The sequence below is a fragment of the Typopeltis vanoorti genome, chromosome 20, assembly GCF_054136105.1.
Source record: "Typopeltis vanoorti isolate ZY-2024b chromosome 20, IOZ_Tvanoo_1.0, whole genome shotgun sequence".
In the NCBI taxonomy this organism is placed as follows: Eukaryota; Metazoa; Arthropoda; class Arachnida; order Uropygi; family Thelyphonidae; genus Typopeltis; species Typopeltis vanoorti.
The window spans coordinates 84,782,582-84,797,491 of NC_143568.1; the positions used below are offsets into that span (position 1 = coordinate 84,782,582).

Sequence of the window (14,910 nt, forward strand, 5' to 3'; positions counted from 1 at the left end):
GGTTGGGGCACATTGCTTGCCCTAGATGTATTGCAACAAGTCTTGTTGAGTTTCAGGCATGATGATGCAACTTTGTGAGATTCAATCTGGTTTCTTGAAGAGCCTAACGTTGGGGGACTGCATAAAACGAAATGAAATAGCAAAATAGGAATGATTCACCCCTAGTCCTTGAATACTCTAATAGCATTGGGGTGAAGGAGCAAAAAAAAAAAAAAAAAAAGAAAGAAGGGGAGGGACCATTCTATTGATAATATAACAGATGTATATTACATGAAGTAAGGCATGTTCCAGCATCAGGTATCTTGGGTCTGCCATTCTCATATTCACTAAAGTGAGCCCTTATATGAATATAAAAAAAAAAAACAGATGGTGATATTTCTCTAGAGATGTCTTGTTAATATGCCTGCTTAAGTCATTATCTTCATGATAAATCACTACACACTCTACACAAAAATTTGGCATCACAGAACATCTTACAAGATAACGATAAAAGAAAAGAAGAGCTGGATTAATTATTTCATTATTTTATCCAAAAAACAAGGTCCACAAACTTACCACACAACAATACAGATGTTCAATATAGGATTCTATATCCCTTGCATACAATGACTTTCTGAATGTATCCCTTTTTTATTGAAAGTTCTTCAAAGGATTACCCTTGTTTTTCTTCTACCATGTACTGAACTTCTGCAATGTACTCTATAAAATTCCTTTACTAACTTAAGTTTCTATCATATCCCATCTTCTCTACCTGTAAGCTAAACTTTGTAACCCATAAATCTGTCTCCTATCCTCATAGGAGAGAGATTTGTTGATTACAAAGTTGAAAATCATCTGTCCTTAATATTATGATAGCTTATAAACCTGTTAAAAAAATATGCACCATCTGTTTTCTAGCATTGTTTGGAGGTGATTAGATGAAAAGATCAAGTTGCATATATTATATTAAGCAATCGAAACAATAATTACCTAGTATCGTTTAGGATAAGTCTTTGTTTTTGTTGAGAAAATCATGTGAATGAATGATAGTACTAGATTCTTTAATCTGACAAGCAAAGAACATTTTCTTTGAGATGTGGCATAGTGGCTTTGTCCCATTCAATATAGTGATGTGTGTTGGAAGAGTTGCATGCCAGTTCTGATCTCAAAAGCAGAGAATTGATTCACTCACATTAGATGTTTACAGAAAGCTCTCTCTCTCTCTCTCTCTCTCTCTCTCTCTCTCACACACACACACGCAGAAATGAGGAATGTTGCTTTCATATAAGAAAGCTAAACACTGTGTAAAACTAGCTAAACAAAAGTCATGGGAGGACTTTGGCAAGAACATAGAAAATAAATATCAAGAAGGTGGTAAGATATAGAAATGGAGGAAAGAGTGCTGTAAAAGGAGTAAGAGATGATAAAGGTGACATGAAAACAGGAGAAAAAGATATCCTTGAAGTATGGAGTAATTACTTCGAAAAATTGCAAAATGAAACAAGCAGTGATAGCACAGTGGTAAAAAACACTCAACAGGCATACAGTTAGATATACATATCCATACTTGAAGTAGAAAAAGCCTTCAAAGGCTTGAAATGTGGAAAGGCAGCAGGAGTAGATGATATTCGAACTGAAATATGGTGGTATAAAAGTCTTACAGTGGTTGCACTGCATAGTTCAGAAAGCCTGGACAGAGGGATGAATTCCCGATGATTGGAGTAGAGCTTTCATAGTACCCATATATAAAAAGGGAAATATTATTTCCTTGTTCTATGTGTGTGGTGTGTTTCACCACCATTGTTATGCATTGCCATGTGCGCCATTTTTATGTCGTTGCTCTTCCTACAATATTTTAACGTTACATCCCTTATGAATTCAACCTCTCTACTTTAACTACAAGACTTACAAGCTTTCCCTGATTAATATCTGTATCACTTCTTACGAGTTCATTCTATAAGGAAAGTAAATTCTATGCCTGTAGCCAATTCCTAATTTTACTCACGTGCTTACCCTGACTGTTAAGGTTATTCCTTGCTAAAAGAAACGAATCCTCTAATTTCTTTCTGGGGCCATCTCCTCTTCAGATATTGACAAATTTATTTTTTTTTGCTGTGCCAGCCAATATCTTAGAATAGAATGGACTCTTATTCAGGGAGACTTTTCCAGACCTTTGGTGCACATAGGTGAATAAATTAAATGCTCTACAGTGGCTAAATAAATTCTGGTTTGCAGTCGTAACCTCTATAACAACATGTTATACTTTTCTTTCAATTCCTCCCCGCTATGATTCTAATTGGAATCTAAAGACATAGTATACACTTAGACCAATCTCACTTTCAATTAGTTCAATGACATGCTAAATCAGACATGAACAACACATCCATCTCTTAAGTTAAAGACTAAACACACATAATATACACATTATACACTTCTAATCTATATTCTACCTACCATGTTTGTCTTGCACATTAAACTAGTCACAATCATCTATAATCATCCTAAAAATTTGTCTTATGAACATTAGCCACTGCCAAATAATCACTTGAAGCTCTTAAATACTGCCCATACTCTATTAATACACTACAAACACACATAATATACACATTATACTTTTCTAATCAATATTCTACCCACTGTGTTAGTCTTGCATATTAAACTAGACACAATCATCTATAATCATTCCTAGCAATTTGTGTTATGGACATTAGCCACTGCTAAACAATCGCTTAAAGTTCTTAAATACTGTCCACACTCATTTCATATACTACACGATCTTTTCCCTTTTCCGACTGGATAGTCATACAACAAAATCTGTACATTACCATTTCTTGGGGTAGGGTCTCCAGGACTGTCGGAACTGTCCTTTGTTTGAATTACCTTTCGAATCTGCCATAAGCCTGCGTCCACGTAATGGGTCCTTATGGTCCTCAGTTTCCCTCGTCTATTCTCGATCTGTTTCGGGCCATCCTCAATTCTAGCTGCCGGTTAATAATGTACGTATGCGATAGTATTCCGTCGGTACTTTCAGCGAAGGAGCGAAGACAGATATGCCGACATCTCATGCTTTCGTACTGGCGGAAATTCCGACATCGAAGGGAAAGGCGCACCCTCCGATATCGAACTATCCACAAAACACCATCAGGAACCACCGGTCCATGACAGAAGTCAAATCATCATCCAGGAAAACAGGCGAAAAAAGCCCTGAGAAAGGGGTGCAAACCTTTTTTATTTTCTCTTCCTTCCCCTCCTTTTAGCACCCTCTTTCTACTTTCCGTGTTCCTTTCCCACTCGCTACTTTCTTCATCCGCGGCAACTTTGGTACATTGCAAGATTTCTCGCAGCGTCTTCCAGGAAACGAATGTGCGTCACTTTCCGAGATTAAAAATGCCTCAGGCCCACCAGTGACCTTTGGTCTATTGTTTACATCTAATTTACCCATTCAGTGTATACATGATGCATTCATATAATACTAATTTATACACGAAGTTCTTTACATGGTATTACAATTCTACTAAAAGGAGGTAATTCTATTTCCATTTACAGTTAGTACTTTAGTTCTTCTGCTCCAGCACAAATTTTTTCTCTCAGCTGATTTTTCTGACTTGTTAAATCCTGAATGAATTATTTCTTTAATAAAGTTCTTCATTCAGGATGTAACAGAAATAAAACTGAATGTGAGAATTACAGAGGTATTTCCCTACTGAGTGTTCCTGGCAAGATCTACGCAAGCATACTTGAGAAACGGTTGAGAAGAATTGTGGAAGAAAAACTTGGTGAAGAACAAGCTGGATTCAGGCCAAATAGAAGCTGTCAGGATCAGATCTTCGCTTTACAACAAATAGTTGAGAACTCATGGGAATATAACAAACATCTGTATTTAAGTTTTGTCGATCTGGAAAAGGCATATGACAAGGTGCCAAGAGAGAAGCTATTCAATACGCTACAGTTATATGGTGTCAATGGGGCATTATATCAAGCAATACTTAGTTTTTATTTTAGTTGTAAGTCAGCAGTTAGAATTGAAGTAAGTACAGGAAGATGGTTTAATGTTAAATCTGGTGTGAGACAAGGATGTATATTATCCCCTCTGTTATTCATTATCTATATGGATCACTTTATGAAGGAAAGTGGTATTAAACATGATATCAGAATTGGAGATGTTAATGTCAGCTCTTTGCTTTATGTGGACGATGTTATACTTCTAAATAAATCTGCTACAAGTTTGCAAGATTCCCTGACTAAATTGAAAAACTGTTGTAATAGATATGGTATGAAGGTCAGCAATAAAAAGACAAAGACAATGAAAATAGGTAGAACAATATGAGCCATCACTAGGTCGATTTTTTGCCTTGAGTTACGAGCCTGCTTCGGTGACATCATAACCACCACTCTGCTCAGATTCCCGAGTCTTACGCGTCATTCAGTTCACATGTTTACTTAACCGCAGAAGCATTTCTGTTGTGTTGAGTTTTAATTTTTTTTTTTTTTTTTTTTGTATGTACAGTTATTTAGCTAATTTTGTTCATATAATGATGAGTCCAAAGAAAGTGAGTGTAAAGAACCGTGGTGAGAAAAGTTTTATCCATGGAATTAAAGCGTGAGATAATAGACAAACATGAACATGGCATAACAGTAATAGACTTGGCAACGCAGTACGATCGCACTAATTCTACGATATGTACTATTCTGAAGCAGAAGGACTCGATAAAGGCTGTAACTCCAGCTAAGGGTGTTAAAATTATTTCAAAGCTACGCAACTCTGTCCATGAAAAGATGGAGAACCTGCTGATTTTTTGGTTGACAGGGAAGCAGCTCGCAGGAGACACTGTGACAGAGACTATAATTTTCGAGAAGGCACGAGCCATTTATGCAGATTTGCTGCAGCAGACCCCAGATACTTCAGCACAGGAGGCTTCACAAGAACAGTTCAAAGTCAGTCGTGGGTGGTTCGAAAATTTCCGAAAACGGACTGGCATTCACTCTGTTGTCAGAGGCAGAGGAGGCTATCTCTTCAAGGGAGATAAAGAAAGTGTTGGCAATGTGGGAAAAAGTTTCGGACTTTATTGAAAAGAAACACCATGAAAAAGTTGCAACTGGTCATGCAGCGGCGCTATTTATGACTTGCCTAACTCATTTCAGAAACATTCTAAAAGGGAGGAAGAAACAAAGCTCCTTGGACAGGTTTCTATTGAAACGTCCTGCAGATGAAGGGGACGAAAGCATGGCAAAAAAGAAAAAACTAGTGAAGAAGAAAATTAAGTTAAGCAAAAGTGAAGTGAAAGAAAAAATTAATACCATATGCTAATCAGCTCCGCCAACATCTGTTTATTTTTTAGATTCTCTTTTACATGTATGTATGTACAGTATTTGGTTTTATTTTGTTTGTATACAATATTTCTTCATTATAAATGCATTATTATAAAAAAATTGGAGTGGTTTTTTTGGGGGCTGGTACGAATTAATCTCATTTTAATTAATTTCAATGGCGAAAATTGATTTGAGATTCGAGCATTTTGACTTACGAGCTCGGTCATGGAATGAATTAAACTCGTATCTCAAGGTACCACTGTATTAATATACAAATTAATGACAGCCAATGTACAGAACTTAGTGGTACGCAATTGTCAGCTGTCTTCTCCTTGATCTGACTCCATCATATATTACTCTCTGATATCTATCTATCAGCCACCCTCTTATCCTCTCACAGTTTCAGGTCCATTGATATTTACTTTAATTTAATAACAGGGTTTTGTGTAGCACCTATCTTCTTTGCTAAGTCTGGTAATATCAATGTATAGTCATTTACATAATCTAACTCAAGTGTTATTTTATTGCACAAAGCAAGCAAATTAATAAGATCTCCCTTAATAAAGCTCTGATGAACCCCCCCCCAGTACCATATTCCTATCAGCACATTCCTCAATTCTGCACTCAACCAACTTTTCTAATACCTTAACCACAACTCTTGATAATGAGTGATTTGAAAGTTTTCTATGAAAGTTTTTCTTCCATTACATAATGGATGCTCCTGTCTTTCAGCTTCGTTTATGTAATAGGACAACCTTTCCACTCACTTGGGAGTCAATGTTTAGACAAACAGCCTAGTTAAGGAAGGAGTCTTAGGACCACTGCAAATTCTCTTCAACATACAGACTGATATTCAATCCATTCCCAGGTGTGTAATATAAATGGAGTTGCCCGTAATAATAGTAATAATAATAATAATAATAATAATAAATACTTGGATGACTTAGTATTTTCATGTTAACTGTGATAGCTTGAAGAAATGATTGACAGAAAAATCACAATGGAAAGAATTGAGACCGGCATCAAAAAAGAGAAAAACATGGTAATAATGATAAGTTACAAAGAAGTGGAGGTAAAAACAATGAAATTCCAAGTCCTGAATAGCTAGGTGATGGAGGGGGCAGAGTATGCTGGCCCAAACTTTTGAACTATTAATAAAACTAAGCATCTTAAAATTAATAAATAAATAGTATATATATATATATATATATATATATATATATATATAATATTTTTTTTTTGTGCTATTTTCAGCTTTAATTCATTCTTATTTGACAATACTTCAGAATATAATCCTGTCTATCCTGATTTAAATAAAAAGGATAATAAATATACATTATGAAGTTTGAAAATATGAAATGAACACCACCACCAATAACATACCTCAGAAAATATCTCTCGTATTTTATCCTCCTCTATACTGTAAGGTAAATTACTCAGAAAAACTGTTCTGACATCCTTCGAGACATCATGCTGAAATGCAACTCCATGTTCATCTACACTATTTTCCTCAACTAATAAAAAATGTTAAATTTAATAGATAAACATGCAGATACTAATGAGTGAAAATAAAGCAAATAGTTTTTTTTATTACAAAAAAAAAATCAATTTTTCATATTACATGAATATCTAGACAGCTGTAATTAAGTCATTAAAATCTCTTTTGAAAGGTATTAATAACTAGAACAGGATGAAAATAGAGAAACATAAAACTTTTTCCCCATTTGATTTTCTTTTTTAAGACAAATTTATCAAAATATAATAATATTAATGAAATATTATACAGTAATAAAAGATATAGCTGTGTTTCATTCTCTATGCAAGAGATGGAGAAGTGTATTTTAAATGGGTCACATAATTATCACAACAAAACACACAAGGTGTGAAAACAAGAAAGAAATTTCAATTCAGAATTTACTAATGGTATATGATGAACACTTGTTTCTCAGGAACGAAGCTTTCTCTTTTTGACCAGATCTTTATAATATAATGGTAAATCTCCATCATTATGCCATAATCAAAGAACACAGAGGATGACGATTTGTGTAGCAGGCCTTGATGCCAGACATGGTCATAAGCTTTGGAAATGTCAAGAGTGACAGCACTAGTTTGTCAAATTCCTGCAAACTTTGTTTGCTTACACTTGGATAAAGGATTAAACAAAAATATAATTTCTTGGCATCTTTAATTTATCTGGGAAAGGAAAAGAGAAAGTTGACAAACTGGGTCAAGCAGATGTAGAAATATATATTAAAAAAAAAAGCCTGGTGACAATTTGCTTTGTCTATACAAAAATGTTAGCAGAATTAGGAACAAAAGAGGAGTTCATTGCTTTGTTTTGGCCTAAGATTACTGGCATTAGAGAAACTGGCTCTCAAAACCAGATGTAGCAACTGGAATTGAGTGTAAAGGGTATAGTATTTTTAGGAAGGACGGAAGAAAGAAAAAAAAAAGAAGAATGGATGGGGGGGTTACTGCTATTGATATCAGATGATTTGTGTCCAGTTAGGGTACAAACTAATGAAAGAATAATAGTAATACCCCATGCAGCAGTGAGCTTAAGGCTCTCTGGTGTGGAGGGAGGCTAACAGAATGAAATATATGGCAGGATATTGCTACAGACCTGGCAGTTCAGCTGCTCCGATGACGAAATGCAATTATCCTCTAGGGCAACGCTTCCCAAACTGTGGGTCACAGCCCTCTTGGGGGCCATAAGTTTTGTTGAGGGGGGGGCCGTGAAATAATGAAAACAAATTTAAAATGTTTTAAGACTAAGTAGATTTTTTTTTATTTTAAAAGAAACGTATTTACCTTTTATTATTTATTATTTCTTTTTTGTTATTTTTTATATTTTAAAGGAAAAATTCACACATTGGTGTTGGTTCACAAACTTTGCTTCCTGTGTATTTCGGCGCTTAATGAATATTAGTAAATATTGCTTATTCATATGTTTCATTTCAAAGCAGTGGTTAATTGTATTTACTTCGAATGCTCTCCAGGGAAGCTCCAAATCTTCCTGTCCCTTTCATCATGCATTCATAATCAGGGACTATTGATATTGACTTTATATACATGTCAAAACTCGTTTTATATTATCACTGTCATCCGAGCTAGTTTTCTGTTACCAATAAAAGTTTCGCATATACTTCACACATGAAAAAAAGATTAAACAAGTTCATGTGGGGAGATAGTAACTCGCTTGCAGTGGTAAACACGCCCTCCCTAACAGCCACTATACTGCAGAGGCAATAAAAACAAGTACTTTTATTATGCCAGTGAATAAGGTATGAGGAGTCTGTGTATCTCAGTTGTCTCTAATTGCACTATTTGTTGTGCAATTAGAGACAACTGGGATAAAAACACACTAATTAATGAATCACATGTCCCCTCATACAGAAACTATGCTGTATAGATTGAAACAAAACCATATGTTGCATGGGCAAACACAGTATCTAACTAAAAACTATTGTTATTAATTAGATGTGTGTGAGTTCGATTTCCCAAGGCGGCAATAAAATTCAACCGAACGTGTTAAAATTCGTAAAAGTGTTAAAACTAAGTAATATATATATATAATGAATGTTATGGCAGTTTCACATATGGAATTCAGTTGAAGAGAGTTAGCATTTCAACTCAATTGTCAGCTATGCTTTTATCTTTCGGTTGCGTGATCTTTTGTTAATAAAGCACCAATCATATGCACGTTTTAATAACCTGCCTTTGCTGTCTGTTTTGCGTTGAGCTTAATTACCTTAAAGGGAGAAAAAGTCACAAAAGAGAAAAATGTTCCTGGTCCGGGGATTCCCTTATTCAGGTAATATTCACTAATTTCATGTTATCAGTCTGTGGTGTGCCAGTATCGATAAGTGGTGATATTATTTGATCTATTCTACGTTAAAAAATTTAACCCTGAGATGGATAAGTGGCTGATAAAAAATAAAAAAAAATTCTCGCGAACAATCAGAAGAAGCAGAAACAGACTCAAAAAAAAAAAAAGGACAGTATTTCATATTTTACCAGAACAGCCCGCATCGTCTTCACAACCAAACGGTAAGAGGCAAAAAATGTAATATATGCATTTGATTTTTGCAATATTCGCTGTGTATGTTTTGTATTGAATATAAATACAATAAATATTATAATCATATCTCTCTCTATTACAATTTTTTTGAGGGGGGGGGGGGGCATGAAATATTTTAATTTTTGCAAAGGGGGCCCTGACACCCAGAAGTTTGGGAAGCACTGCTCTAGGTAACTATGAGGTGATTATTATAGCTGACTTACGAGAGTGGTCTGAAAAGTTCAAAAAGATTTTGAATGCACACTAGGGATTTAGATCAAACAATAAAACAAATCAGATACCAGTTGGGTGAATTCTATGATGCCTTACTTCACATTAAAACAATGAAGATTTAAAAGGAGCACACAGTTTACAAACCAGGACTGCCACATATTCAATAGCGAAACATAATAAGTTTATTTCCAGTTTATTATAAGTTAATTTGCAATTATGATTTTATTTGATATGATATATTAAGTGTATAAAATCCTGTGAACAAACAATTACAACCAAGCAGCTACAGAACGTTCTGATATTATTCAAATACCTGCAAATTTTGTAACTGAAGCACAAGTAAGAAATGCAAAAAGTCATTTTGAATGGGAAAGCCTCTGAATATAATTTTGCATTAAAAATTAGGCAACAAAAGCATTTAATTTACTTAATTTATTGTTTTATTTTCCTTGTTTGTATTATTTCATTATTATTATTATTATTAAGAGAGACCTCCAGGGAGTCAGGAACTCATCGAGGAAAACCATACTGTTCGCACCAACTGTCATACCTGTTCTTGAATTCATTCATTCTACTTGCACACACACAACATCCAAAGGTAATCAACTCCAATCATGCACTATTCTATGAGAGAAACATCTAGCCCTAATCCCCTTCTTGTCAGCATTTATTCTCAACTTCCATGGATGCCCTTGCATCCTTTTCCCATCCTCCATAAAATGAACGTTCCATTTACTGAAATTGTTTCTATATAACACTTTCTGAAGTTTCAAAGTCTCAATCATATCACCTCTCTTTCTCCTGTTTGCAGTGTCTGCAGCCTACAAATTCTCAATCTGTCTTCATAATCTGTATTCCACAATCCTGATATAATTTTAACACCCTCCACTGCACTTTCCTCTCCACTGTATCAGATTAACCATGGAAACCAGTGGACCAGACTTGAACACAATAGTCCAAGTGAAATCTTATCAAGGACATGTAAAGAGGCAATATGACTTCCTTATCTTTACATGCCAAAGTTTGTTTCAGCACTGCCATTATTCTCTGAGTTCTATTTACAATTGTTGCTATATGGATGAACTTCAACTTCCTGTCTACTGAAACTCCAAGATCACTAGCCTCATCAGTTTCCTCAAGCATCATCCCACCAATATAATACCACATTGGATATTTAATCATACCAAAGTGATTAGATGACATGACTTTACACTTATTAACATGGAAATCACATGCTCACACTTTCGGCCTGTTCAAATCATTCTGCAGGTACTGCATATCAGTAGAACTCTTGAGTACTGTACCTCTTTGCATTATCAGCAAATAGCTGTATATCACATGTCAAATGCTTCCTAATGTCATTAATGTAACCAGTGGCGTGCCTTGAGGCACGCCACTGGTTACCTTGAATCATGCAGATTCACATCCCCCATATACAACTTGTTGATATCTTTTAGTCAGACATCCTCTTATCCATGGTTTATAATCCAATCCCATATTCTCCAATTTATGCAACAGTCTACCATGCTGAATTCTATCAAAAGCTTTAGCAAAATCTGAAAGTACGAGGGTGGTCTGAAAAGTTCTCGGCCTAACAATGAAAAAACGGATTTTTAATTTCAAAATTATTTATATTTTTCAAAATAATCTCCTTAGGACTAATACATTTATTCCAGCGATGCTCCAGCACCATTATCCCGTCCCTGTAGTGGTTCTCAGTAAGATCTGCAAAATACCCCTCTACAGCTGCAATCACCTCTTGATTCAAAGAAAAACGCTAAACCAGCGAGGAAGAGTTTCAGTTTTGGGAAGAGATAGAAGTCAGAGGGAGCCAAATCTGGGGAATAGAGTGGATGTTCCAACAATTTATAGTGCACGTCCCTTAATTTTCCCATTGCCAAAACACCTTTATGGGCAGGTGCACTGTTCTGATGAAAGATGATTTTTTTCTTCTGCAAACCGGGTCTTTTCTCATGAATTTTTTCATCTAGTCTGGTTAAAAGATCAAAATAATATTCCACGATCATTGTTTTACCCTTTTCAAGTTAATTAATAAACAAAATGCCTTTAGCATCTCAAAACACCAATGCCATGGCCTTTCCTGCGGATGGAACCGACATTGTCTTCTTTGGTGCTGAACAACCGGCTCAAAGCTTTTTCGTTTGCAATTCTTCATGCAAAATATATCCTACATGTTCTTTGGAAATGCCTATAGTCTCAGCAATTTCACACACTTTGACTTGCCGGTCATCCCATACCATATAGTGCACTTCATCAATGATTTCTGGTGTTGTTACACTTTTTGGATGTCCTTTACGTGGATCATCTTCAAGGCTGGTATGGCTATGTTCCAACTCGGCAGTCCATTTCATAATTGTCAAAAATGAAACAGAAGAGTGCCAAAAAACTTTTATGAATTTCAAATGAATTTCTTTTGGCGTTAAACCTTCTTTTACGAAGAATTTTATAACGGCACGATACTCAATTTTATCCATTTCAAAGGATATAGACAACACTTTTGCTTCAGACAGTTGTATAAAACAAACTATTTGATAGAATGACTTGCAATTTCACAGATGACAGATGTACCAAAAAAATATATATAAAAAAAAAAAACTTTACCGATAGTGTTGCCATCTATGGTCAAGACTGAGAACTTTTCAGACCACCATCATATCATGGTCTATCCATTCCCCTTGTCTAGTTCATTATTATTACAGAATGTGAGCAAGTTGCTAAAACATGACCTTCCCTTAGTTCATTGTAGAGTAGAGATTCTCAGTTAACCCATTTCTGAATGCAAGCCCTAACCAACCTTTCCAAAATCTTCATCAACACTCCTGAGATACTGATTGGTCAATAGTTGGCTACATCATTGTTAGCATTACCCTTGTGCAATGGGATTACAATGGATTTTTTCCACTCCTATGGAATCTTCCCTGTTCTGAGAATCAAATTACCGTATTTGCCAGCGTATAAGATGCACTTTTTTTCTTTGAAAATAGATTGAAAAACAGGATGCATCTTATACGCCAATACTCAGTTTTTTATTACTTTCATTTCTGGAAATTTTCTCTGTTCCGAGTTACAAGATTTCTTTCTCTTGCTTCCTTACGGTGAGTGAGAGCATTCCAGTTATGCAGAGTTCATGCGCTGTCATTGACGATCACAGCTGTGTTCCTGTTTGTTTAAACTTTCCTATTGTTGTTGTGGATGTTGTGAACGGTCCGTTCTGCTTAAATTTTCTTTAAATTTCCTGGCAAATTATGGCTGAAAAATGTCAGCATGGCTACAATATTGCATACAAGCTACGTGTGATTGCGTACGCTAAAGAACATGAAAACTGGCCTGCAGAGAGGCATTTCGGGCCACCCCCAACTGAGAAAATGATAAGAACTTGGTGGAATCAGGAAGAGGATCTAAAAAAAGCAACTCACAGTAAACATAACCTATAAAGTGGAACTGCAAAATTGCCAGAAACTGAGGCAGAACTGAATACTTGGATTTTAGACCACAGAAAAGAGGGATCGCCCTCTGATTTGAAATACCGTAAATTCATTATAATATTCAGTGATAAAGTTTTTTTCCTAAAAAAAATGTGTACAAAAAAGGGGTGCGTCTTATAGGCCAGTGGGTCTTATACGGCGGCAAATACGGTATATAACATGGTCAAGGGAATAGCCAGTTCAGCTGAACACTCTTTTTTAGCATCCATGCTGATATTCCATCAGTTCCTATTGCAGAATTCTTATTCAGTTTGTGCAACAGCTCTAGTACTTCATCCTCATCCAGATGAGTTCCCTCATATAGTGAAGAGGTAGAACAATCACTTCTGCATTTAGTAGAGTTATTCTTTCATCATTCTTTCTTTTACTTGCAGCATAACAAAAGAATTCTTTTGGGTTGTCTTTAACTTGCAGAGACAGTTTCTTTTCTTGCTCAGACTTTAGCTTTCCATACAACACTCGTGACTCTTCTGGCCTACTGCTTACAATTATCGTACCTGATATCATCATGTGTCAATTAGATTGCAGATTGATTTCACTCCTACTCTATTTATTTTTCAAACTCTAGGGACACATTCTGATCATTTAAGTCATTTAAACACTTTCCACACACTATCGATACTCTTCCCATCCAACAGCTGATACCATGGCACAGAACCTAGCATACCCCCCTCAGGTGGTCATAATTTCCTGCTTTGTTGTTGAGTATGTAACCTTATCTGAATGGAATGTTCATAAACTTAGTCACTTCCCAAGTGAGTACCACATGATCACTGTCGACAACTGGAGGCAGAATAGTTATGTCTGAAACGCCCTCTGACATTATAATCAAATCTAAACACTCTTTGACCTCGAGTTCCTTCTGTCACATGCTGCTGAGGAAGTTGTCTCACAACAGCTTCATAAATTCAGTTCCATTCTTCTCATGCAACTTCACAGCTACCCAATCAATGTATGGATAATTAAAGTCCCCCATTATGATTACTCTTTTCACACCCATCGTATTTAATTGTTGATGCATTTTTTCGTCACTAGCAACAGATCCACTAGGTCTGTAACAACACTGCACTGTGTATTTTAATCTTGTTAGACTCCACCTCACACTAGATGGCTTCAAACTCACTGCCATATAAAAAATTGTTACTAGTACTGCAGTCATAGGTCTCAACTCTAACTGGATTCAAGACATTTGATATCATTAACAGCATGTCCCCCTCCTCTCTTATCCTGTCTATCCTTCCTAAAAATACTGTACCCTTTACACCTGATACCAGTTAGTATGTCTGTTTCTAATAGCCAAGCCTCACTAATGCATACAAATGAGATCCCAATATATTAACCACGTCAACAACTAACTAGATAATGTATAAACCAACTAGTTAATTTAATGTACACATTAACTAAATATCGTTAGATAAAGTTCGATTTGCATCTCAAACACACAAAGATTACCTACTAAATATCTATCTTCTCATGTGATGTATTTTACATATGCAATTTACTATCAACATGCATTTCGACATCCCATTGAGCACACAGTAAGTTCTTCTTCTTGGCTTCCCATATTAGGCAATTGTTTGCCTGTAACGTTTTCAAGGGTTTAAAAAAAAGTCTTCTGCTCATCTCCTCCTGGGTCTTCCTCTTGCTCGGTATCCCTTTGGTTTATATTTCCAGGCAATATTTGGCCACCTGTCCTCATTCATTCTTTCTATGTGTTTTTTTCAGTTCTTTCTATAGTTTGTGATGTTGTCTGTTATGTTAATTATGGATAACTGTTTTATTATTTCTTCGTTTCTTGTCTATTCTTTTATAGCCTGCGAG

The 14,910-nt window shown here is 35.6% G+C and overlaps 1 protein-coding gene across 1 annotated transcript in view; it reads right to left on the reverse strand.

Annotated features, from left to right (window-relative positions):
- Positions 1-14,910, reverse strand: part of LOC150095621 (spliceosome associated factor 3, U4/U6 recycling protein-like) — a 256,994-nt gene that overhangs the window by 64,097 nt on the left and 177,987 nt on the right. Inside the window, exon 17 of the mRNA XM_090409926.1 lies at positions 6,673-6,803. Coding sequence (XP_090266052.1) covers positions 6,673-6,803 — 131 coding nt within the window. The remainder of the gene's footprint in view (positions 1-6,672; positions 6,804-14,910) is intronic.